Source organism: Anopheles maculipalpis, chromosome X, assembly GCF_943734695.1.
Source record: "Anopheles maculipalpis chromosome X, idAnoMacuDA_375_x, whole genome shotgun sequence".
Taxonomy (NCBI): domain Eukaryota; kingdom Metazoa; phylum Arthropoda; class Insecta; order Diptera; family Culicidae; genus Anopheles; species Anopheles maculipalpis.
The window spans coordinates 3,534,359-3,558,751 of NC_064870.1; the positions used below are offsets into that span (position 1 = coordinate 3,534,359).

A 24,393-nucleotide genomic window follows, 5' to 3' on the forward strand; every position below is an offset into this window, starting at 1 on the left:
GTTTCACTCATTTGAAACATTCATTTCTTAGGAGTGTTTTGGTAAATTTTTGTGGCTTTGAAATCGCTTTTTGTGTACCAGGCGCATACGCAAGCCGAAATCGCAAATTTCGTGAGATTTTTGTATAATTCAACATCAATTTTAACAGTTTTTCCGTGGCCCCGGAGACTTTCAGTTCATGACAGCTGAAAACCGATTTGAACGTTAACATTGAGTGAAAGTTGTCGTTCGTTTATCGGCAGGTTTAGCATGTGGTTTCGCTCGTAAGTAAACCATAATGAGCAGCAAGCATACGAATTAATGCGTAAATCTAGATTGTTGTTAAGTAATTGTTAGATGTGACCATTAGGCGATTAATCCTAATTCCTTCTCGTTTTTGGTTTTCCTATTTTCCTCAAACTCATCTACACTGCGCACACGGGCTGTTGCGTGAGTGTTACAGCAGGAACACACACACATCTTAAATAATTCCTCAATGTTGTTATAGACCTCCACATTTTTTTTTTGTGTGAACTAAACCGGGGGAAAATATATCATCTTAAAACAGGTGGGCAGATAAGTCTTAGTCGTAACCATGATAAAAGGTTGTTTTTGGCACTGTTTGTAGCGATCCAGTATTTTTTCGACGCCATTTTTTAAGTATAGTTGATGATTAGCCTCAAAAGTGGCCTTTGTTTTATCGAATATTTCATCATTGGTCCTTGATTTTTTCCAGTTATCATTATTTTCTGGTTTTCTGGCCACAGTCATCCATCTGGCAAAACAATCTCTTCAAATTAACTCATTTTTTTGCGCCGCAATCTATACATCGGAACTATAACTTAACTACACCCACCTGTTTGGCTCGTCTTGAAGAAAGCCAACCAGCTTAACTTCGCTTTACTTAACATAATTGGGCATAATATCAAAACACAAAAGGGTACGATCGTGCATCAGCGTTGTGTCCTGTTGCAAGTTCTTTTTTTCTTTTGTTTTATTTTTGTTATCATAGCAAAATTTCAAAATCTCGCTCGCGGTGTACTAAGTAATTAAAATAAGGGCGTTATAAAATCAGCCAACTCTACACAGTACGCGTTAGGCGGATGATCGTGCCGCAAAATGTGAATACACTACGCTAGGAGCAAACAATTTGCATCGATGTTCGTTACCACGAAACAAACGATAAAAAAGTGAAGCAAAACGGGAAGAAGGTAGATGTAGGTTAAAGGAAAGCTAGTAATAAGACGTGCAGAGGACGGAACACAGTAAGCAGAACAAAATTGTTGCAATGTTGTATTTTAAGCCAAATGACGTAATTTCGTGACGTAACTGCTTACACATCAACAAAACTCTCGAGCCTGTTAGTGGTCGAACCATCGAACAGTTATGGTTCCAGTAGTAGGCAAATGATATGTTTTTTGTTTGTTTGTTTATTAGCAATTATGATTGTTTTATTCGAACTGAAACCTTCGCAGGCCTGAACGAATCTTTGCTGCCCAAAGGCATGGTAGATTGAATGTAGAAAAAATTTAAAATACGTGTGCGTCCCCCTCCCCACCCCCCACCCTGCTTGTAAGCGAGCAAATCTGTTTCGGGATCTGTTTTATGTTTGTTTTCGTGTCCAAAAGTTAATTAACTAAACTAACTAACTAAACAAAAAAAAATACGTTATACAATGTACCGAGGTTTGTTATGTTTTTTTTTTTAAATTGTTTTATATTTTAACGTAACATTTAAGAAGAGTGAATATCCCATAGGGATAGCGCGTGTCGTGTAAGCGTGTTAATCAAAAACATCAATTAATGAATCGTAACTTGATCAGGTTTTGAGTGAAAGTGTGTGAGGGTAATGTTTGTTTTTATTAATAACTATTATTATTCTAATTGTAAGTATTATTTTTTGTACATTCAAATTATTAATTCGGGCACGTGTGCCCCATCACACATCACATACGAAAGCGATCAACTTGTACGTTCGCTTATTCGTGTATTTGTCTTTCAGCAAAATATATTTGTTTCACGTTTTGTTTGTTAGTTTTCGATTAACTTTTTTTTTTAATTAATGCGTTAGTGTTAGTGTATCTAGTTTATTGCCGACATTCATTCTTGTTGTTGTTGTTGTGATTAAAATGAGTTTTAAGATATTAGCGAGAAGAAAAAAAAAGCGGGAGAGTAACAGGACAAGATGTGTGTAAAGAAACAGACAAAAAACAACCAAAAAAGGCTAGTTATTTTCTTTTTGCAAATCAAAACAGCAGTAATGGGTGGATGGTGATGATGGTGCAGATATAAAACAGACAATAAAGGTACACACCCCAAAATATATTCCCGAATAGTTGAAGCCAAGGCGGTGTAGGTAGAAGCAGTGCGCAACACTTGAAACGCTCCACACAGACCGTAGCACGGTTTATAACGGCAATAGTGTAGTAGGCAAAGCACTCTTAACTGCTCGCAAACCAAGCCCAACCCCATCACAATCCGATCCCATCGCTCCTCATACAAACGAAAACAGTACGATTAGCAAAACTAAACACAGCATACACGCGGTCTAATTAATGATATAAGTGGCGATAAGACAGGACGGCAGACGTGTTGGGTCTTAAAGTCGGGTGTCTCCATACACGGGAGCCACAGCACAGAAACGGGCCGAGCCTTTGTGTGTGTGTGTGTATGTGTGTGTCTTTGGGTATGTGTGTAGAGATTGTTTGAGTTAAAAGAAGAAGAAAAACACATAACAAAAACAACATGTAAGTTATTGATTGGTTGCATAAAACAATTTGCGAAACAGGGCAAACAGGACGGTTGGCGTTGACAGTCTGTTTTAGGTGTTAAATTAAATGGGAAACATCCGAATGGATACAGGGGCCACTGATGAACGAAATGCATCACTTGGACAGGAATTTTGAAATCTTCCCTCATTAACAAAATATTGTTGTCTGAGCTGGGGGGATGTACAGCAACTACTAGTGATATTATGGAGTAGATTCCTGCCTATACGATTTTGTCTCTAATGATACAATCACGGCTTCTTTATCTCTGTAGCTGTACGACGATATGCTTCAGAAACGGAAGATCCAGATGGTCCTGACCAAATCGTTGAACATTTCTAATGGTTTTAAAGGCACGATCCGTAAGGAAGTTTTTTTATGAAAGATACGTCCGCCCAGATTCCATGTGGAGAGTTACTCCAAGATGAAACTTACTCCCGTTTCCAGGTTTGATCAAAAGCTTTTGAATTAATTTGATTCTAGTTAAGCATTATCGCATTTTCTCAATGCAGTTGAGTAGATATATGGGTCGGTAGTTATCTTGGTCCGGTTTTGGAAAGGGTACAGTGAGATTGAGTTTCCAATCCTTAGGAATGAAGCATTCGTCCCATATATGATTATATATCAGGTGGAGGACTAATTTGTCTTTGAGCGGGAGGTTTTGGCTCCTTTGTTCGTTTTTAGGAGCACTTAGGGAATGTTTTCGCTCCTTTTGTCGATAGTTGTCTGCCCGCGGAAGAAATTGCGGCGGGCAGTTGGTCTGGCAGTTTGCTTGGCAGCTCTTCATCGGCGCGTCACTTGCATGATGTTTTACAGGCGACATCTAGATATTATTTGTAGATACTCTTAATATTTATTTTTACTATGAAATTCTAAGTTCGATTCGTCCGTTCGCTGTAATTGGAGCAAAAGCCAATCGAAATTGATGAAGCATCGAGCAAGCATCAACGACAGCACGCTGATGTTACGCACATCAAGAAAGAGTCGTACGACGTCTTATGCATAAATCGCATATCTAATTGAATGAAATTAAGAGTTTATTTTCCCCCATTTAAATTTGGATCCTCCAGCTGGTGATCCCCACTTGCGGCTAGAATCAGAAAAACCCTGGTGAAAAAACAACACACGCACACACCATCAAAGTGACGGGTACGATCTGTCACTCGGACAAGAAGCGATAGAGAAAGAAAAAAACAACACAAACACCTTCAATAACAATGCGAAAGTGAAACATCTTTTTGCAGCATGCGCTAGTGGCAGAGAATCTCAAGCTGGTGGCCAATTTTCGCATCCTTTCTCGCGCACGGTAAACGAGCACCAGCCTGGACGGACGCCCCGGACATACGCGGCCTCAGCGGTAACGTAACGGCCTCAGCGGTAACCACCCTCGTTTGCTGGCGATTGCACCATCGATAGTGTGTTTGATTGAATTGACATTCAAGTGACATTCTCGGAGCAGTGCGAACGTCGGCGCCGTACAGATTCGTCTCTGCCACACACGGAACTCGACGGGTACGGGTGAAAATTTCACTCGCTCGCTCGGGTTCGGCTAGCAGTACTGTTTTTCCTTAACATTTTGGTAACCGTGGAACTTCCGGTACGGGAACGGTACGCCCCGCCCTACCCTTCCACACGTCCAACTCACCAATCAAACCGAAAGCAAACTCAATCCGCGCTACAGCTACTACACCAATCAACATCCGTCGGTGTACCTGTTGGGTGACGTCGACATCCGTAAGTGTGCGAGAGAGCGAGAACGGAAAAGCGGACGGGTGGGTGAAGACAACGCTTCAAGTGTTACGGAATACGCATTCCGTGTGAAAATCCGATCGTAACTGGGAGAAAAACAGAGAGAGAGAGGGCCAGGATGCGTAGCCGTAGCAATTCGGGGGTTCGCCTCGACTATTACCAGCGGATTGTACATCGGCTCATCATGCGTCACCAGCAACCAGTGACCGGGTTGTTTCCTGCCAGTCCCCAAACCCAGCACGCGTGGGTAAGTATCCGGGATGATCAGTGATGAGAATAACTGTTGCTCACTCCCTACTGGGATTAAATTCTTTTGACAACTCTTTTGAGAGTCACTACAACATGCCAGACGGCGGTCCCAAACTCAAAACTAAAGTGCTCTAAACTGGATTATCTCACTCTTACACGGTACGCACAACACTGCTTCCTCTTTCTTCAGATACGCGACAACGTCTACTGCATACTGGCGGTGTGGGGACTGTCCATGGCGTACAAGAAGATAGCGGACCAGGACGAGGACCGCGCGAAAGCGTACGAGCTGGAGCAGTGCTGCGTGAAGCTAATGCGTGGCCTGCTGATGGCCATGATGAACCAGAAGGAAAAGGTCGAACGGTTCAAAACGTCGCAAAACCCGCTCGATTCGCTGCACGCGAAATATTCCAGCCGCAATGGACAAATCGTTGTGGGTGACAGCGAATGGGGTCATCTGCAGATTGATGCCATTTCACTGTACCTGCTGATACTGGCGCAGATGACAGCGTCCGGATTGCAGATTGTCTTTTCACTTGACGAAGTTGCGTTCATTCAGAATCTGGTGTTTTACATCGAGTCGGCCTATTGCATACCGGACTACGGTATCTGGGAGCGGGGTGACAAATCGAACCATGGTCAGCCGGAGCTAAACGCTAGCTCGATCGGTATGGCAAAGGCGGCACTGGAAGCGATGAACGAGCTGGATCTGTTCGGTGCACGTGGTGGGTCCGGTTCCGTCATACACGTGCTCGCGGACGAAGCGCACAAATGTCAGGCGGTACTGCAATCGATGCTGCCCCGTGAATCGAACAGTAAGGAGTTGGATGCGGGACTGCTGTCCGTCGTAGGCTTTCCGGCGTTTGCGTGTGACGATCCGCAGCTGATCGAAACTACGCAGGACGCGATCATAACGCGTCTGCAGGGTCGGTACGGCTGCAAACGATTTCTGCGCGATGGTTACAAAACGCCCAAGGAGGATAACACGCGCCTGTACTACGAGCGGTGGGAGTTGCGGATGTTCGAGAAGATTGAGTGCGAGTGGCCACTGTTCTTTTGCTATCTGATACTGAACAAAGCGTTCCAGAGCGATAAGCAGGCTGTGGCAGAGTACTCGCAAAAGTTGGAAGACATTCTCGTCAAGACGGAGGAAGGCATGAAGCTGATACCGGAGCTGTACGCGGTGCCGGAGGAGGCGGTCGCGGCCGAATATCAAATCCCGGGCAGCCAGCAGCGTGTCGTCGTCGGACGATGTCCATTTCTGTGGGGACAATCGCTGTACATACTGGGCAAGCTGCTGCAGGAGGTAAGTAATGGTTGCGATTTGCCATATTATGGTCGTCAAATCTGCTCGTAAGTCAGGAATTTTGCTTCAATACTGCTTCAATTTTCTTCCATCTTTCCAATAATCTATTAAATTTGTCCCGGTTTCCTTGAGAGTTAAAAATAGTAGATTAAGGAACAAAAATGTATGACTTTCAGCCAAAATTTGATGCCGTACGGACAAACATTGATGAGTGCTCTAAAAAAATTCCTGACTTAGAGGCAATATTTAGTGGCAACGACCGCATAAAGCCACGAATGACTAATGTGTTGCTTCGTACCATTGTTCAGGGTTTTCTGGCCGTCGGTGAGCTGGATCCACTAAATCGGCGACTCGGTGCACAGAAGAAACCGGACGTGGTGGTGCAGGTCGTTATACTGGCGGAGGATAACGATATACGGGATAAGCTGGCCGAGCACGGTATACAGGTGCAGACGATCGCGGATGTCGCTCCGATCGAGGTACAGCCGGCCCGTGTACTTAGCCATCTGTACACGTACCTGGGGCGCAACAAAAAGCTCGGCCTGTCCGGTCGTAAGTCGCGCGACGTTGGTATACTCAGCACGAGCAAGCTATACTCGCTGAAGGATCGCATCTTTGCGTTTACACCACAGGTATGTGTTGCGGGATGTCCAATACAGGGTTGTCCTTCTTTTTTTTTTTTATTAAACTCCTTTAGGATCTTACCATGTATGGATTTAGGATCATATAGGATTTAGGCCCGATGGTGGTGATGCGAAAACGGCGCCGATCTTCATACGACAGTATCGGTGTTCAAGTCGCATTCGAGACCGTTCCCCCGTAGTAAGGAGTAAGCCATCTGATGGCCGGCGTGAGAAGGGTCATTGAGCCGAGAAGAAGAAGAAGCAGAAGGATCTTTAAGGAGAATGATCAAAATGGGTACAACGGACACGTATACAAATACACACAGAACACTTATACGACGTCGAAGCAAGGCCACATAAAACTGATTGATGTTGTTGAACGAAGCAGAACATGGTCCTGCCATGTAGTATTGTCCGAGAAGAGGAGAAACTTTTGCACATACCAGCACCAACCATACATGCTACACATGGCTCTCTTTCTCTATCTATCTATCTCACCATCTCTCGGTCTTAGCTTGCGTGAGGTCAACTGTATATTCCTGTGCCGTAGCCCTATTTTGCACTCCGGCCCCACACACATCCAATTATTGCCGCGAATGGTGTGTGTGGGTGTGTTTTTGTTTATCTTATTTTTTTCTCATCCTATTCCTATCCGCATCCAAACTCAACAGTTCTCCGATGTAAACCGATTCTATATCGCTTCCGACAACGAGCTCATGATCGATCTGCTAAAGGGTGAGATTAACTTCCTGAAGTCAGCATGGCAGAATCTACTCGGCCGTCCGTTACTTACGCTGGTGCTGAAAACTGTACATCTAGGTCGGTCAAACTCTTTACTCCCTCTCTCTTTCTCTCTCACTGTCTCTTTATCTTTCTTTGTTTCTCTTGTCCTTCCGGTTCCTTTCTTGTTTTTTTTCCTTTTTCTGTTTCTTACCAACACGATATTCACACACCTTTCCGGTAGTGCACAGAAATCCCGCTCACATAATTGGCGTGCTTTTTTTCTTTCTTTTACTTCCCATTATCCTACAGTCGATACACCAACAGAGCACGCCATACTGTAAATAGTAGTTAGTGTTTTCCCCTTAATTATCCTTTCTCCGTAGTAGTAGGTTTTGTTTTAAGTTTTGCACAAGTTTTTACAGTGTTTCCTACCTGGTAGTATCTTTCCCTGGTTCGTGTTTGCAGTGACGGTTGCTGATATGCATTTATCGACTAAAAACACCAAAACCCGTTCCTTTCCAGCATACTGCGTGAGGTTTTGGGTTATTAACTTGTTTGCCTTAGTTTGTTTGGATACTGATTGAGTGAATTTGACCAATGCCCAACGCACGATCGCACAGTTGTACATTTTATACGAATATGTATAGCTTTATATGTGTGATGTAGGCAAGCTTCTTTCTTATCCGCAAGAAGGATTCGCTGTACGGTTATAAGAGGTTTACATATCGACCACAGTCCCTAGCCCTTAACCTTATCTACGTTGACAATATTTGTTCTGCTCATCGGACATTTGCAGTTTGCGTCGGTTTCATTGGCCTATATCAATCGTCAAAATTGTTCACATTTCCGCACAATTACACACGAACACGTACACCTATATGTATACACCGATGCAATGTTTTATGGGTTAAATTTCTCTCCGGGGAGGAAATCATGCTAATTCTTTAAAAAAAAAAAAAGACGTCCCGTAAAACCCTGCATTGGATCACTAATTGGATGTAACATTTCCCGTGTAGGATATATCGGATGAACTACTTTGCGCCAGAGCGAGTGAACACAAAAACGGTGGCTGCTGGTCCGCACCCTCCATCTTTGTAGCGAACCAGCCTGGCCGCATGGTGCAAATTTCGATACTTCATGTTTGCAAAATTCGCTCACCACAAACAAATAATTGGCAATCTTTCCATTTCTTTCTCTTTTTTCTCTGCATCTTTTCTCTTCTTTCTTTTGCCCATGCTGCCCACCCCACCTCCTGGTTATAATTCGTTTCGTTACAATACACCAAACCATATTTATATATATGAAAAAATTCAAATCCCATATACCACGGGTGGCCATGTTTACACTTTTTGCGACCGATGTTTGCCAATGGATAACGGATGACGACGGTATCGGTCGGTGGTGGATCAATGGCCGGGAACGTCCACACTGCTGCCTACCTGCACACACAACACCACCACCACTCATCATGTCGTGCGACACCATTAAAAAACATCCTTTTCCCACCACTGTTTCTATCAACCCCCCCGTAACCTTCCCCCCCATATCCACCGAATCGCGTCTAATGGCTTAATGCTGGTATGTTTCGTTGGATGGGGCGAAATGTGGCTATGGTCACTAGATATTCGATCATGACGAGTACTATACATCGCGCGATCCCGCCCTGCTGGCAAGCAATTTCACCGACATACTAGCCTTCCTTAGCTATAGCTGGCGCCATCTGCTCGGTCGGCCCACGATCACACTGATGGCAACCCATTGGCTCTTAGGTAACTATACATCACAAACAAGTCTTACAACGACTCACCGACCGCCGCCGACATCCGTACACAAACTGTCCCATTGTTTTCCATGCACATGCATCAACCCCCTTCCGCAATTCATTCATCCATTCATCCGCAAACGGTATCCGCTATCAGTTCGTGGTGTAAATTCATTTCTCTGGTCTGGCTTTTGTCCATCAATTTAAAAAAAAAGAAACATTAAACCAGAACACTATCATGACACTTGAACACCTTAAAGAGAGATATGATATTAAGGGTCGGTTGAACCTCCTGTATGGAGTGTTTTAGTAGCGCTCATCCGTCTCTAGCTTGAAAGCTCGTTTATACACTTCATACCATCCTTGGAGCTGACAGGTTTGGACACACTATTTACCCTCTCCACTATGCACACTCGCACACGGCTCGCAGGAATTGTACGGTGGCAATGTCACTAAGTATACCCCACCACCCTTTTATCGGCTTTTGATGTGATGTTCGTTTTGATGTTGGGTTGTCGCTGTTCTATACCTTCGGTTTACAGTTCTGTTCGAATCATAAGTATCTATCGTTTCATTTCGTACTGACTGTGTCGCCATTACTTAACTGGAACCTTAACTTTTTTTTTCCTGCAGGATAAGGTTTTATTAAGTATGTTGTAGTTGCTCGCGTGCGTGTGTGTGTGTGTGTTTTTGTGAGAACTCCTGAGTGATGATACGCATGTTACTGAGAAGAAGTTAGTTTTTTTGTTTTTGGATCCATTACCCTGAACTAATATAATCTGTGAGTTTTTTGTCTAACGCGTAGCTCAGGAACCCCTCATATCGACCAATATCGTCTAGAATGACACTGTCCAATCTAATGCGTGTTTTTGTATGTATAACGTTTTGGTCCCAACACCTGTGTAACGATGGTCCTATGTAGTAATAGTGCAGCAGAGTGTAGCAAACTCAATCGATACCCATAAACAAGTATTTTAGTATGGAAACACTACTTCGTGTAACACTCGGTAATGCCGCAGCAAAAGAAACAAAAACGTCACCTAACAAAATTCCCTCACATTCCCCACTCTACTGCATGCCTCTCAGAGTAACACACCCTCTTGCTATCCATGCGTCCTTCCTAAGAGAAAACAAAAATTTTGCAACTAAACCATGGTTCCCAAACCTAAATAGTGTGCCATCTTCAGAGAGTACCATCCGGCAAATAAGTTCTATTTTTATTTTTATTTTTTAATTGGCTAACCTGTCATCTTGTTTCCCCCGATTTTGTGGTGATTCCTTGGGGCGCTCGCTTGTATCGTCGGCCTAGATAACAACAAAGTCCCACTGGCAATGATCCAGACGATGAAGAAGCTAAAATCTGGCTACATCAGCGGTACCCGTGTGATACTCGGCAATTTGGGTGACTTTATCAATACGTCGGCAATTACGGACCTCAGCTTTCTCGGCAGCCAGGAGGATGGTTATCCGGATAGTAAGCTTCAACTGACCGAGGTGATCAAAACTCCGATTAATTTTTTTTTCTTCCCCCTTGTAGAGCTGAATCCTGCCGTACAAGCATACCTCGATGAGCATCTGTTACGCTCATTCAGCCACCGGGCCTCGACCACCTCGATCCGTTCGTCCGGACTTCGGCCGAAAAATTTGCGTCGCCGCATGTCCGTGAAGGGTGCAATCAAGAAGACGCGTTCTATCAACGTAGACTGTACGTAGTCGAAACGGTGGTCAAACGTACTTACCATAAATGCTTACCTAACCTTAACCACCTGCCTTCATTCTACCAGCGGAAACACTCGGCATGGAGGGTAATGTGACGGAGCGTCGCCTGTCGCACGTTACACCGCAATGGTTGGAACCGAATCAAACCACCGTCGGTGTGACGACAACCAGTGCCACCGGTGGTACTGCTGCCACTGGTGGTTCGCCAACATCGCGCGATCCGTCACCGAACACCCAAGGGCAGCCCCGCTACGGTGAGCGCGTATCGCTCGACGACGACAACAAAAAGCTGCACATTCAAACGTCTGCAACTGCGGCCAGTAAGCATAAGGCGCAGCGCTTAAGAACTCGTGCAGAATTACGTGTGTGTGTGTTTTTCTTTTTATAATTATTTTGCAGTGCCAAAGATACATATTCAGCCGCTACCGAGACATCGGCCCACGACGGAGACGAACTTTGAAAATACCGAGGTGGAGGAGCTGATTGCTATGCTCCGGGAGACGGAGAATCTCGAAGAGCAGGGTGACATATTACAGCATCTTGTCGATACGCAGGGACTTGATTTTAACACCGGTACGTGTTGCGCAACTAGTGCCTGTTGGGGGTTTCTTCTCTGTGTGTTGATGTTGGCTGTATGTAAGCGTAGTTTGTTGCATCGATTAACACTGCACACTGTTCGAGGTTGTAGATTGCGTTTCTGAGGACTCATGCCGGAAATGTAGCACGTGCAAACTAATATGCAGTGTTTTTTCAGATTATTAAAACAAATTTCAACACGTTTGAATGAATGCGAAGTTCAACATATACAACAATGTACTAGTGGTGAGAGCTCCCCGGTGTGGATTAACGAATCATCCACACCGACTTCGCCGTGTAAAAGTACCGGAGTAGACTGCGGAAAATATTCCAAGATCTACGACATCAACTCTGGAGTAACTCCGGAGTAATATGCGACAACAGCTCTGGACTCAAGCTAAGAAGCATTACTGCGGAGCAAACTCCGGAATGTCTCGGTGTCGAATTAATCCGACTGTACAATGTACGGCTTCTTATTGTGTATTTAGAACCACGCATTCCTTCAAGCATGTAAACCCCTTGAGCTATGGGCCAGAAAACACTAACTACAACTAAACGTTAAAAGCTGAACAACTCTTTTGAGGGTACGCTGGCATTCTTTCAATGTTGTCCAGTCCAAAGCAGTTACAAAAAGCTCCTGCTTTATAGCTCTAAAAAGTATTAGGAAAGGGGTAAACCATTCTTCCAGTATCTGTCTGTTTTTGATTCGTCTTTCTATTGCTTACACCAGCAACGCATGCTAATCTCAACCAGGGGCCTTAACAATGGGTTGTAGATTGTTGAATTCACACTACGGTGACGCTTTACTCATTTACTCTATTTATATTTCTTTCCCCCAATTTGTCCGGGCATTCGTTTTTTTTTTTGCATTGTTGTGTGCGTACGTGTGTCCTGTGTTGTTACGTTGTACCTCGTCATACGTGTGTTTGCCCGTGCACTTTGTCGCAATATCTTTTTGCCTTGTTTGCCTGCCTGATTGACTGCCTGCCAATGCCGCCATTTGTGGTACGCCGCGTCGTACACGCTTCGCTACACGACCCTCTTTTGGTGGCTGATGTTGCTGCTGTCGCTCTACGCGCTGTCGCTTGGCCCTTAATTGCCCTGCTTGCCTGCTCGCTGTACCACCGCACCAATCGGGTAATCGCGGACAGAGTTAACTGCTGGTGTTAATGAAGATTCCCCTTCCCAAGGCATGCTGGAGGAGGGCAGGGTTGTGACGGTGCGCGGTCTGCTGAAGGGTCTGTACGAGAAAGCTTGCCAGCAGAAGATGTGGGGCCTGGTCCGTCACACTGCCGGCATGCTCGGCAAGCGCGTCGAGGATCTGGCAAAGGCCGTTACCGATCTACTGGTGCGCCAGAAACAGGTATGTTGGGGATGGCCGGGGAGTATGTAAATTTTGGTGCTGGAAGTGAGGAATTTTTTTTTTGTGCTTTACCCAACCACAAAAGTGGAGAAAAATGTGGGTATGAAAATTATGCCTTTAAAGTTGCCCCTCTCAGTCGAATGCAATGGGCTTCTGTCTAAAATTCCAAACCTAGAGCCAAAATTTAGCGGCAATGACTGTACATATAGACCTGATATAGTGACTGATCCGAAGCTTTTTTCTTGCCTACACACACACACACACAGGTGACTGTCGGTATGCCACCGAACAGTGAGCACACGATAACGGCACCATTGCCCGAGATTGAGCTACGGTCGGTGATTCACGAAGCGTACGGCGATGATGAAAGTACCGCCATGTTGTCCCAGGAGCTGCTTGTCTATCTTGCTATGTTTATCCGTACCGAGCCGCAACTTTTCCACGAAATGCTGCGACTCCGCGTCGGTCTCATCATCCAGGTGATGGCGAAGGAGCTGTCCCGCACGCTAAACTGTGACGGCGAGCAAGCGTCCGAACATCTGCTCAATCTGTCCCCGTTCGAGATGAAGAATCTGCTGCACCACATCCTGAGCGGCAAAGAGTTTGCGATTAACAGCGTCGCGCGCGGCAACATCTCCATCGTTAGCTGCAAATCGAGCCGCGTCAGCAAGAAGAGCCAGATCGGTATCGGCGAGCCGGACACTGCGGAAGGCTCGCTGATCGATGATCGGCAGGGACAATGGTTGCGGCGCCGGCGGCTCGACGGTGCCCTCAATCGTGTTCCGCGCGATTTCTATCCGCGCGTCTGGACTGTACTGGAACGGTGCAGCGGGCTAGCGATCGAAGGTCGCGTACTGCCCCAAAGTCTCACACAAGAGATGACACCGAACGAGCTGAAGTTTGCGCTCGAGGTAGAGACGGCCCTCAACACGATCCCGCAGCCCGAGTACCGGCAGCTGGTGGTGGAAGCGCTGATGGTGCTGACGCTCGTCACCGAACACAACATACTGGCGTCGATCGGTACGATCATCTACGTGGAGCATCTGGTGCACCGGGCGAACCAGCTGTTTCTCGAGGATCAGCGCAAAAGCCACGGCGATGCGATGCTGTGCTGTGCGAAAAATAAGGACATACGCGAAACGACCACAGCCGGGCTGCTACTGTGCGGTGGAGCCGCCTATATCTGTCAGCATCTGTACGACAGTGCACCGAGCGGTAGCTACGGCACGATGACCTACATGGCCCGGGCAGTCGCGTCGGTGCTCGAACTTCCGAAGCACGGCGATATGGACTGCACCATCTCCTAGAAAGGTTCCGCGCAGTGCTTAATTATTTTGCAAGGGGAGAGGCACGATATATTTACTCTCGTTAGCCAGTTTGCACGCAACTGTAGCAGTGTTTTACTTAAATCGCATCGAACCAGAAAGATGGTCCAGATTTGCTGGAGCGATCCTATAGAAAAAAAAAAATTTATCAACAGTTTTACTTACACTTATACTTTTTTACTTTTCACCCTTTCTGTTCAGCTCTCTTAATCTGTGTGTGTGTGTGTTTTTTTTTTTAAAGCTTTTACTCGTTCTCTCGCACATGCACGATTAATGGTTAGCTGTTGTTGCTAATGCTAGGGTTTAGGAACTTGTTGTAGCTCAAATGAGCAACGAGCAACGTGTACTGTTGACATCAAGCTGTTTGTTGTAACGAGCTTTGTTTTCCGATGACGACGCGTTAGAGTTTTAGAATGTAAGAAATGTAAGCAATAGATGCCCTCATCCTCGCTCTCATTATCTTTGTCGCTCTCTTTCTATACGTTACATGTTAAGAAATCAATACTGGTGGGTATTCAAATTATAACTATGGACGAAATTACAGGAAGCTAACTATTCCCTGCTCGCTGACCAGAAAAGAATGCGGGATGGAAAGAAATTGAGATCCATTTATGGCGTAATCGCTGAAACAGAGGCCTCTAATGCGGCTAATCACAAACTATATTTTAAAAATGGTTTCGAAAAGACAAGCACTGCTTCGCTCTCGAAGGCGATTAAGTTGAGTTAACAGATTGAATTTGGCCAAAAAAAAAAACATTTTATCGTGGGTTAGAACTAAGACTTACCTACCCCACCTGTTACTGTAGCGGATGATCCATTTAATCTACGGTTGCTTAGATCCTACACATTCTTCAAAGGCTTGATAATGTCTTGTCTAATTCACTCAGAGTAACACTGAGCGCTTGCCTCGTCAGTGTTAGGCATGTCTTATAAGTGTATACCTCAGTATCTGTATTGCTGTCAAGGCTGGAACTTTTACCTAACATGTGTGAAGTTTTCAAACAATTTCATCAACCATCAATTGATATGTGATTTGTGTTCCCTTCTAGCACAAAGGGGTAGGTAGTACATATGTACTTATAGATTACGGTCACAAGGCATTTTGCTTCCTAACACCAGACAGCCTCGAAAGATGTAGGCTCTACGATTTCTGGATATTCTTACCATGAAATTAACCGTAGTTAGGCGGTAATTGTTGCACTCTATTTTGTCTCCTTTCTTGCGTTAGGGCTAGCAAGATTCTAACAATCGACTGCTGGAGATCCAGATTCTCTTCCCCATTCGATTTCAGAAGGGCAGAACAGTACCACGGAGCGACGGAGTGTGAATGCGAAAGCGAAGGATAAAATAAATGAAAAACACTTAAAAGATTTTACTAGAACTAAATTACATTAGGTTTACGTTTATTATAACTCTGGATGGGTTTGTGTGTGTGTGTTTTACATTAAGTTCCAATTTTCGCGCATATGAGTTCATTATTATTATTTGATTGATTTTTCCGCCTAGCAAAAACAAAGTTTAATAGTGTACAAGTTGTTTGTTTGTTGGTGTGTGTGTGTGTGTGTGTGTGAATAAAAAAATTAATGACATTTTGAAGCCCGTTCCTTTCACCAATCTCTACCCATCCAACGAGTCATTGGACGATTTTTCGGTCGACATATGGTACATTTAATCTACTGTCATTTTACTACTGTCTCAACTCGATTCATCCGTCGAATCAATCACGATTACATCCACCACTTTTTTCGGGGCCGGCAGGGCTTGTTGGATCGGTTTACCTTCTGAGAAGCGAGTTAGTACGTCTAAATTCATCGCTGGTGCAACTCGACGCACGCATCTTATCAGATTCGCCGTCGCTATTTCTATTGCGGAAAAGTTTTTACCGACGCCCTGTAACAGCTCAATGACCATGTCTACCACTTTTTTGGACATAATACAATCGTGCCTCTTTACGTCTACAAACGGCAGCACTGCTCCCGTCATACACTCCACGTAGTTGACCATAGCGTGCTTCGCCCAGGCCGTTGTATTGTATGGTTTGAGTCTACGCACTAGACTGCTAGGTGGCACCGACATCAAACGCCAAGTAAACCATGGGACGCTGGCCAGTGGTGTTATTTCTTCGCGCGTGCACCCTACTAAGATTTTCAGCAGATGGAAGGAGTTTACTTCGGCACTAATTTCGTCGTCCGGTGGTGTGAAAATTTTCGCCAAGTACGTTTGCGTTAGATACGGTGCATCGCGAAGTGGGTGGTCTTCTTCCATACGGTTCAGAAAGTAGTGAGCGGTGTAGGTATCCGCAACAGTTTCGAGATTGAACGGTAAGATTTGCGAATCTAGTAGGCGAAAAAAGAAATAAAAAAAACATAAGATCAGCTCGTGTGTGTGTGTGTGTGTGCCACATAAGGTAATTAACTTCGTACCTGTCGTTAGAGGTGATTTCATCAGCTGATCGACTGTCGGCACCAGTAGTGTGATTGTTTTCCACACTATCTTCAATCGGAACCGGTTTTCGAATTCATCGAGTGTCAACTCATCCTCTGGATACTTGTAGCGAAAACGATTGGAAATGCACGACAATATTTTTACCATATCCCGTAATACTCTCGCGTGTTGTGCGGGATCGTTCGGCGCTTGCATACGATACTTCGGCCAGATGTATGTCATCAGCGTGAGTAATTCATCCAGTCTAATCACTTTCATCCTATCATACGCAGCCTTCAACCCTTGCAGGAGATAATTTTCGACCATTTTTTCCAACGGTACCAGGTTCAAATCGCAAAAACTATTCAGCAACATACCCAAGGTCCTTGAAGCCATGATGGTAAAGCCCACAAAAATTTGATGGAGAAGGTTATCGATATATAGTTTTGATATTCCCATGTACCGCACAAAAACGTACGCGACAGCTTTGACACGGTATTCCTCGATGTCCGCTACCGCCTTGCACTGTAGTATGTCGAAGATACTCTCAAAAAATTTTTGCGGCGAACGAAAGATCAGTTGCTGCACGGTCCGTAACTGTTCGTTGGACAGCGTATTATTGGCACGGGCAGCCGCATTCCGAGTCATAATCTGGTTAACAAATACTTCAACGTTCAACTCCGACTTGCTATTCCAGATGAAATCTTTTCCGTGTGCGGCGATCACGTGCTTTAGCAGCTGGTAGAATTGGACGGGCGGCAGTACACCAACCGCACGCAAAACAATCTCCCGTAGATGCATTCGCGCTTCAGACACTTCGGTAAGTTCCCGAACTGCGGAGGCTTTTCCATCGAACTCGATGATCGATCGAAGATGCTCCACCGTCAGCAGCTCCCAGTACGCCTCAATCGTGTTAACGCACTCATCATTATCCAGTATCTGATCACCTCGGTTTATAAACTCGGTCAGATAGACCAACCGCTCGTCCGGCGAATTTACACTTTCCAAGCGACGCATCAGCGTACCCAGACCAAGCATCGCGGCACGTTCGGCAAGGGTTTTCGGACGTAGCGCAAACTGTGTCAGATGGCGCACGATGCCGTGCCGGAAGTTTTTGTGTGAGTTTAGCACCTCGCACAGCCGGTACGCAAAATTCCCAATCACGCGCTGCAATGAAACCACCTCCAGGCCGTCCATGTACAGATCAATTTCCGCCCAGTAAACGTAACATTCCAACGACACGTGCATGATACAAACTTCCAAGGTGTTCAGCATGCAATGATTTAGCTTCAGCAGCCAAGATTCGGTCGTCTTGCTGTGCGCTACGGGGGTTGACTTGTCGATGTGTGTTTCACTCATCAGCTGATACACCGCCATGGCGGGATCGACCGGGATTGGCGGTTTACAGAAGTATATGTCGAGGCAGGTCATCGTCATACTAAACATGTGCTTCAGCAGATATCCAAAGTAGCGATGCTTGCGCACCTTCGCCCATCCGTGAAACTTCGACGCATTCGGCGTGTTGACGAACTGCAAAATTTCGGCAACATAACCGCACAACCGCTCTATCGTACGCTGGCGATTGACGTACTCGGATCGGGTATTCTGGCCCCAGTCCACATCCGTGCGGTAGATGGCGAAATAAATCGCGCATACGATCGATTCGATCCGGGTCAGTACATCGTGCGGCTTCCCGTTCTTCAGGCTGACGATGGCCTCGTCAAGGAACTGCATCGAAAACCAAAGCGGTGCGTAACGTAGCATCTCGTAAAAAAATCGATCCAAATCGAGGCCCCAGATACAGTTCATCAGCAAACACTTCGTAATTTGGGGCGAAGTGTTCAACAGCTGGCCAACCCGCTTGTCCAGCTTCAAATCGTACCGAAAGCTAACGTCCGTGTTGACCAGCAGGTACATCGTGATGCGGCGCAGTTCTGGTTCGAACTGCTTATCCACCTTATTATGGGCATTGAGATAGCGCTGCGTGCGAAAATATTTTAGCAACCGTGCCACCACCTCGATGATGTACGGTTCATTGCCTAAAAAAAACAAAAACCAAGATAAAGAAGAAGAATCATATCAGTACATGCGTATGTGTGTATGTTTACAGCGTAGTGTTTTACAGGATATTTTTACGTATGAATTGCAATTTTAATTTCTGTAAAGGACTTATTCCCGATTATACGCTCCCAGGCACGGTCTCCGATCGCTGCGAGCGCTCAAAAGTTACTCGATTTCCCTTTTTAAAAAAATCATGCCTGCTCATGACTCAATACCACCGGCAAGATGAATGCCTTCATCCGTTCTACTGCTGGTTTTGCATCAAAGCAGGCGAGATTTTTAAACTGGAAATAGCTCATTTTGAAGTGAGCGTCGAATCGAATTTTGGACGAAAAAAAGTCAGTGCTTACTGCGATAGCCGCAGCCTACCAATGCTGGATGAATATTGATATGAAATTAATTATAAAAACTCCATTTAACATTTCTATGCAAAGGGGTTTCATGTTTAAAAAAAATTAGTTTGTAATATTATTTCATCCCAAAAATTATTTCATAACAAACTATATTCAGATATTAGACTTTTTTGACACCCAAAATGGCTTGAGAAACACTTTACTGCAGTTAACTGCGGGAACGAAATACTCAAGCGATGGCGAAAGCACGTCCTTTACCGAAATTCAAAATGCACTTCAGCAGTAAAAATAGCCTCTGGAAAACGCTGTACAAACAAAAAAAGAAAAAACAGGCTCATTGCTTACCACCGTCGAAGAAGATCTTGTTCAGCGGATGTATGTACTTGTTCACGTTGTTCAGAGTGAGTTGCACCTCGTGAAAGTCACGGCAATAATCCATGTCGCTCGTAGTTGATTTTATTTCTTCAATCAGCGCAAAAAAATCTCCCATGCCAGGTTTTACGTCTCTCTACGGCAACGCGTTCTGTCCGCACAAAACAGCCCGGGGATGGTGGATGCTGCTGCTGTGTTTTTATTCTGTGTCCGGCAGCGGCACGAAAAATGTTCGCGCGCTCTTTTCCGTAGCGCCCGGCAAGGGGTACACACGCGCGCACACAAGCGGGGGTTGAACACTGTTTTTGGAAATGGAAAGTTGATAGATGCGTAAAAGATACAGGATATTTCACGGGGATGTCGTTTTTATTGTAACACTAGGGACGCTTCCGTGTTTTCATAGACGCTTGAACGCAGATCTATTGTGTTCTTGGGGCGTCCGACAAGATGCATTTAACTCCCACCCCATTCAGTTCACCACCTATCACTGACAGTTCTGCCACAACATGTTTGGAGCACTGAACACACACCACGGAAAAGCATCAAAATGTGCGGAAAATGTACTGACTTACCCAGAAAAACACGGAACACCACTTTTACCGGCACCAGAGAGTATGATGAGGAAAAAAGATTTTCTTCGGTAGCACACACCTACAGGAACACAAGTAACTTTAACCGGTGTAAGGAGAATAATGACGTATGTGTGTTCGGTTCCCCGTATTTATATACTGTCGTTCGAGCAGTTGGACGCTGTAATTCGAGCAGTTTCGAGTTGTCAAACTGTGAAAGCTGCTCGAATTACCAGTTCGGACGGCACTACAAAGAATAGCACGTCGTTGAGAAAAATTTGAAGCACGCAAATATATATGTGTTTTTTTATCACCAACAGAATGAGAGAATTTTGAGATTTATTTTAAGTATTTTTTGAAGCTCTACTAAGGGTTCAAATAAAGCAAATGAAGCAATTTATTTTCGAAAATTACAACATAACAGATTGGTAAGTTCTCACGTACGGTCAAAACAATTTACAGAAAACAGCGTCAGTAATTTTTGATACTAACTTCTTGGAGTCATTGGAACTCATTCCGTTGCCTTTCGCACGAATCGGCACATCATCTTTGCCTATATGGATGTGTGTACATCACATATCCCTAAAACCAACTCCGCCATGATTATTTCGTTTTGGTGAGCCGGCTAGGTACAGTTTTGGCAAAAATACTTGTTCTTGAGAGCTGTCTTACTTTTTTTATGCCATTGCACAGCCTCACGCACACACGCTTACTCATTCGGTTCGGCAACGGCTGTGGCTGGACTTATTTTTCTTTTTATTTTGTAACCCTTTTATTCTTCTTCGATGGTTGCTAGCACGGTCCTATAGGACATAGAGCTCTCTGGTAAAAAATGAAACATGTAAATATGTGTGTGGTTTTCGACACCATACGAATGAGATTTATTTTACGTATATTGTTTGAAGCTGAACTAAGGGTTCAAGTAATGCAATTGATGCAATCTATTTTCATAAGCTCTCACATACGATCAAGGCAATTTACAGAAAACAGCGTTAGTAATATTTGATACTAACTCCTTGGAGTCATTGGAACTCAATCCGTTTCCCTTCGCACGAATCGGCACATCATCTTTGCCTATATGGATGTGTGTACATCACATATCCCTAAAACCAACTCCGCCATGATTATTTCATTTTGGTGAGCCGGTTAGGTACAGTTTTGGCAAAAATACTTGTTCTTGAGAGCTGTCTTACTTTTTTTATGCCATTGCACAGCCTCACGCACACACGCTTACTCATTCGGTTCGGCAACGGCTGTGGCTGGACTTATTTTTCTTTTTATTTTGTTACCCTTTTATTCTTCTTCGATGGTTGCTAGCACGGTCCTATAGGACATAGAGCTCTCTGGTAAAAAATGAAACATGTAAATATGTGTGTGGTTTTCGACACCATACGAATGAGATTTATTTTACGTATATTGTTTGAAGCTGAACTAAGGGTTCAAGTAATGCAATTGATGCAATCTATTTTCATAAGCTCTCACATACGATCAAGGCAATTTACAGAAAACAGCGTTAGTAATATTTGATACTAACTCCTTGGAGTCATTGGAACTCAATCCGTTGCCCTTCGCACGAATCGGCACATCATCTTTGCCTATATGGATGTGTGTACATCACATATCCCTAAAACCAACTCCGCCATAATTATTTCATTTTGGTGAGCCGGCTAGGTACAGTTTTGACAAAAATACTTGTTCTTGAGAGCTGTCTTACTTTTTTTATGCCATTGCACAGCCTCACGCACACACGCTTACTCATTCGGTTCGGCAACGGCTGTGGCTGGACTTATTTTTCTTTTTATTTTGTAACCCTTTTATTCTTCTTCGATGGTTGCTAGCACGGTCCTATAGGACATAGAGCTCTCTGGTAAAAAATGAAACACGTAAATATGTGTGTGGTTTTCGACACCATACGAATGAGATTTATTTTACGTATATTGTTTGAAGCTGAACTAAGGGTTCAAGTAATGCAATTGATGCAATCTATTTTCATAAGCTCTCACATACGATCAAGGCAATTTACAGAAAACAGCGTCAGTACTTTTTGATACTAACTCCTTGGAGTCATTGGAACTCATTCCGTTTCCCTTCGCACGAATCGGCACATCATCTTTGCCTATATGGATGTGTGTACATCACATATCCCTAAAACCAACTCCGCCATGATTATTTCATTTTGGTGAGCCGGCTAGGTACAGTTTTGGCAAAAATACTTGTTCTTGAGAGCTGTCTTACTTTTTTTATGCCATTGCACAGCCTCACGCACACACGCTTACTCATTCGGTTCGGCAACGGCTGTGGCTGGACTTATTTTTCTTTTTATTTTGTTACCCTTTTATTCTTCTTCGATGGTTGCTAGCACGGTCCTATAGGACATAGAGCTCTCTGGTAAAAAATGAAACACGTAAATATGTGTGTGGTTTTCGACACCATACGAATGAGATTTATTTTACGTATATTGTTTGAAGCTGAACTAAGGGTTCAGGTAATGCAATTGATGCAATCTATTTTCATAAGCTCTCACATACGATCAAGGCAATTTACAGAAAACAGCGTCAGTACTTTTTGATACTAACTCCTTGGAGTCATTGGAACTCATTCCGTTGCCCTTCGCACGAATCGGCACATCATCTTTGCCTATATGGATGTGTGTACATCACATATCCCTAAAACCAACTCCGCCATGATTATTTCATTTTGGTGAGCCGGCTAGGTACAGTTTTGGCAAAAATACTTGTTCTTGAGAGCTGTCTTACTTTTTTTATGCCATTGCACAGCCTCACGCACACACGCTTACTCATTCGGTTCGGCAACGGCTGTGGCTGGACTTATTTTTCTTTTTATTTTGTTACCCTTTTATTCTTCTTCGATGGTTGCTAGCACGGTCCTATAGGACATAGAGCTCTCTGGTAAAAAATGAAACATGTAAATATGTGTGTGGTTTTCGACACCATACGAATGAGATTTATTTTACGTATATTGTTTGAAGCTGAACTAAGGGTTCAAGTAATGCAATTGATGCAATCTATTTTCATAAGCTCTCACATACGATCAAGGCAATTTACAGAAAACAGCGTTAGTAATATTTGATACTAACTCCTTGGAGTCATTGGAACTCAATCCGTTTCCCTTCGCACGAATCGGCACATCATCTTTGCCTATATGGATGTGTGTACATCACATATCCCTAAAACCACCTCCGCCATGAATATTTCATTTTGGTGAGCCGGGCAGATACAGTTTTGGTAAAAGTACTTGTTACGTGTTTTTTACGCGAAAAAAAGAAATAGATCCGAAATTGGTGACGAATTTGATGCCGATGCTGTTTTTTAAAATATTCCTTCACTTTTTGCGAGAGTGATCCACTGCCATGAAGTAGTTATTCTTCCTACAGCTTGCGAACTAGTTGTTAGTTAATTTAAAACGATAGAATCATGTTAGAGAAGCTGATGGGGGAAGTATTGTCCGGCGGATGTACTGTTTCCATTTTTTTCTAACTTTTTACGTTTTTAGCATGGTACGTGATAAATTTGGTCGCTCAAGCCGTTGTCGTGCTTGTACAGTTACTAGCTACAGCTATCAAAACTTATCAACAAGATATAATATATATTTGCATGTGGCACTAGTCGAAGGAATAAACTTTTCATATAATCTATCACAGCGCTCTTGAACACACTCACAAGCATTCTGTTGAAGGGACGCAAAATATGGCGCGCAAGCTGTTGCTTCATCGCGCATTAATAATATCAAGCTTTTACAAACATTTTTGCAAGGGATTTTATTGTTAGTACAAACATTATATGCACTAACGTTTTATTTTGTTAAAAATTACATATTATTCATTATTTATATTTATTTAACAAAAAATATTGTTTAAATAAACTTTGTAAATAAAATAAGGCCTCATTTTAATTCCCCATTCGATTCCGCATCGTGCAAGTATAAAATTTACCCCGTTCCAGTCACAAAATAAATTTTCGAAAATTAATAGTAAAATATTAAATTATACTTTCATTTCTTGCACCGGCGCCATGTTGGGACACTCGAATTATTCCATGTTCAGCAACACGAAGAGCGCGCGTCGACACCGCGTACGATGGCAAACATTTCGAGCAGTTTCGATCAGCAGAGTTCGGTGTGTGTGCGGACGTACTGCCGACGAACGGCACGAGCTCATCATTCTCGTTTCTGCTTCCGAACCGAATGGACGCAACTGTGGTCCGCAGCCGCGTAAAAGTCGCCGGGCGGGCAGCCAGCCGTGTAATTTATCACCCCACACCAGAAGCGAGCAGCCGCCATTGGGCAAAGGTAAGTTGAGTTTGCGTGTGCGTGTTGCTGGAAAGGTCGGCAAGGGTTTTTTTGTTTTAGTGAAGATTTTACCGCTGAAAACATGCTTGTGCAGTGTAGTGTCTGTCCCTTAGAGGAGTAGGGCGCCGTTGTGACATGTACGGACATGTTTCCTCTTGCCCGAAG

The 24,393-nt window shown here is 44.1% G+C and overlaps 5 protein-coding genes across 8 annotated transcripts in view; 4 read left to right on the forward strand and 1 right to left on the reverse strand.

The window, feature by feature from the left end:
* Positions 1 to 24,393, forward strand: part of LOC126561385 (uncharacterized) — a 390,544-nt gene that overhangs the window by 128,599 nt on the left and 237,552 nt on the right. The window lies entirely within an intron of this gene.
* The window catches only part of LOC126557347 (lysophosphatidylcholine acyltransferase-like), a 238,922-nt gene that overhangs the window by 102,187 nt on the left and 112,342 nt on the right, over positions 1 to 24,393 (forward strand). The window lies entirely within an intron of this gene.
* Positions 1 to 24,393, forward strand: part of LOC126557212 (cytoplasmic dynein 1 light intermediate chain 2) — a 367,651-nt gene that overhangs the window by 73,255 nt on the left and 270,003 nt on the right. The window lies entirely within an intron of this gene.
* Positions 4,611 to 14,123, forward strand: LOC126567303 (probable phosphorylase b kinase regulatory subunit alpha). Of its 4 annotated transcripts, none has more exons than XM_050223533.1 (10): positions 4,611 to 4,742; positions 4,935 to 6,050; positions 6,359 to 6,682; positions 7,345 to 7,492; positions 10,468 to 10,632; positions 10,696 to 10,863; positions 10,943 to 11,197; positions 11,277 to 11,450; positions 12,605 to 12,816; positions 13,083 to 14,123. In XM_050223533.1, exons 1-10 carry the CDS (start codon positions 4,614 to 4,616, stop codon positions 14,121 to 14,123), a joined length of 3,732 nt encoding a protein of 1,243 aa, XP_050079490.1. In that variant the 5' UTR covers positions 4,611 to 4,613. The 4 variants fall into 4 exon arrangements, with proteins under 4 accessions (XP_050079490.1, XP_050079500.1, XP_050079492.1 ...); XM_050223543.1 differs by having other exon boundaries at positions 12,644 to 12,816; XM_050223535.1 differs by lacking the exon at positions 7,345 to 7,492 and adding an exon at positions 9,018 to 9,165.
* Positions 15,837 to 19,469, reverse strand: LOC126558557 (uncharacterized). The gene is made up of 3 exons (XM_050214628.1): positions 19,325 to 19,469; positions 16,565 to 18,604; positions 15,837 to 16,477 (listed from the first exon to the last, which is right to left on the reverse strand). The coding sequence occupies exons 1-3, from the start codon at positions 19,467 to 19,469 to the stop codon at positions 15,837 to 15,839; spliced, it is 2,826 nt and encodes a 941-aa protein (XP_050070585.1).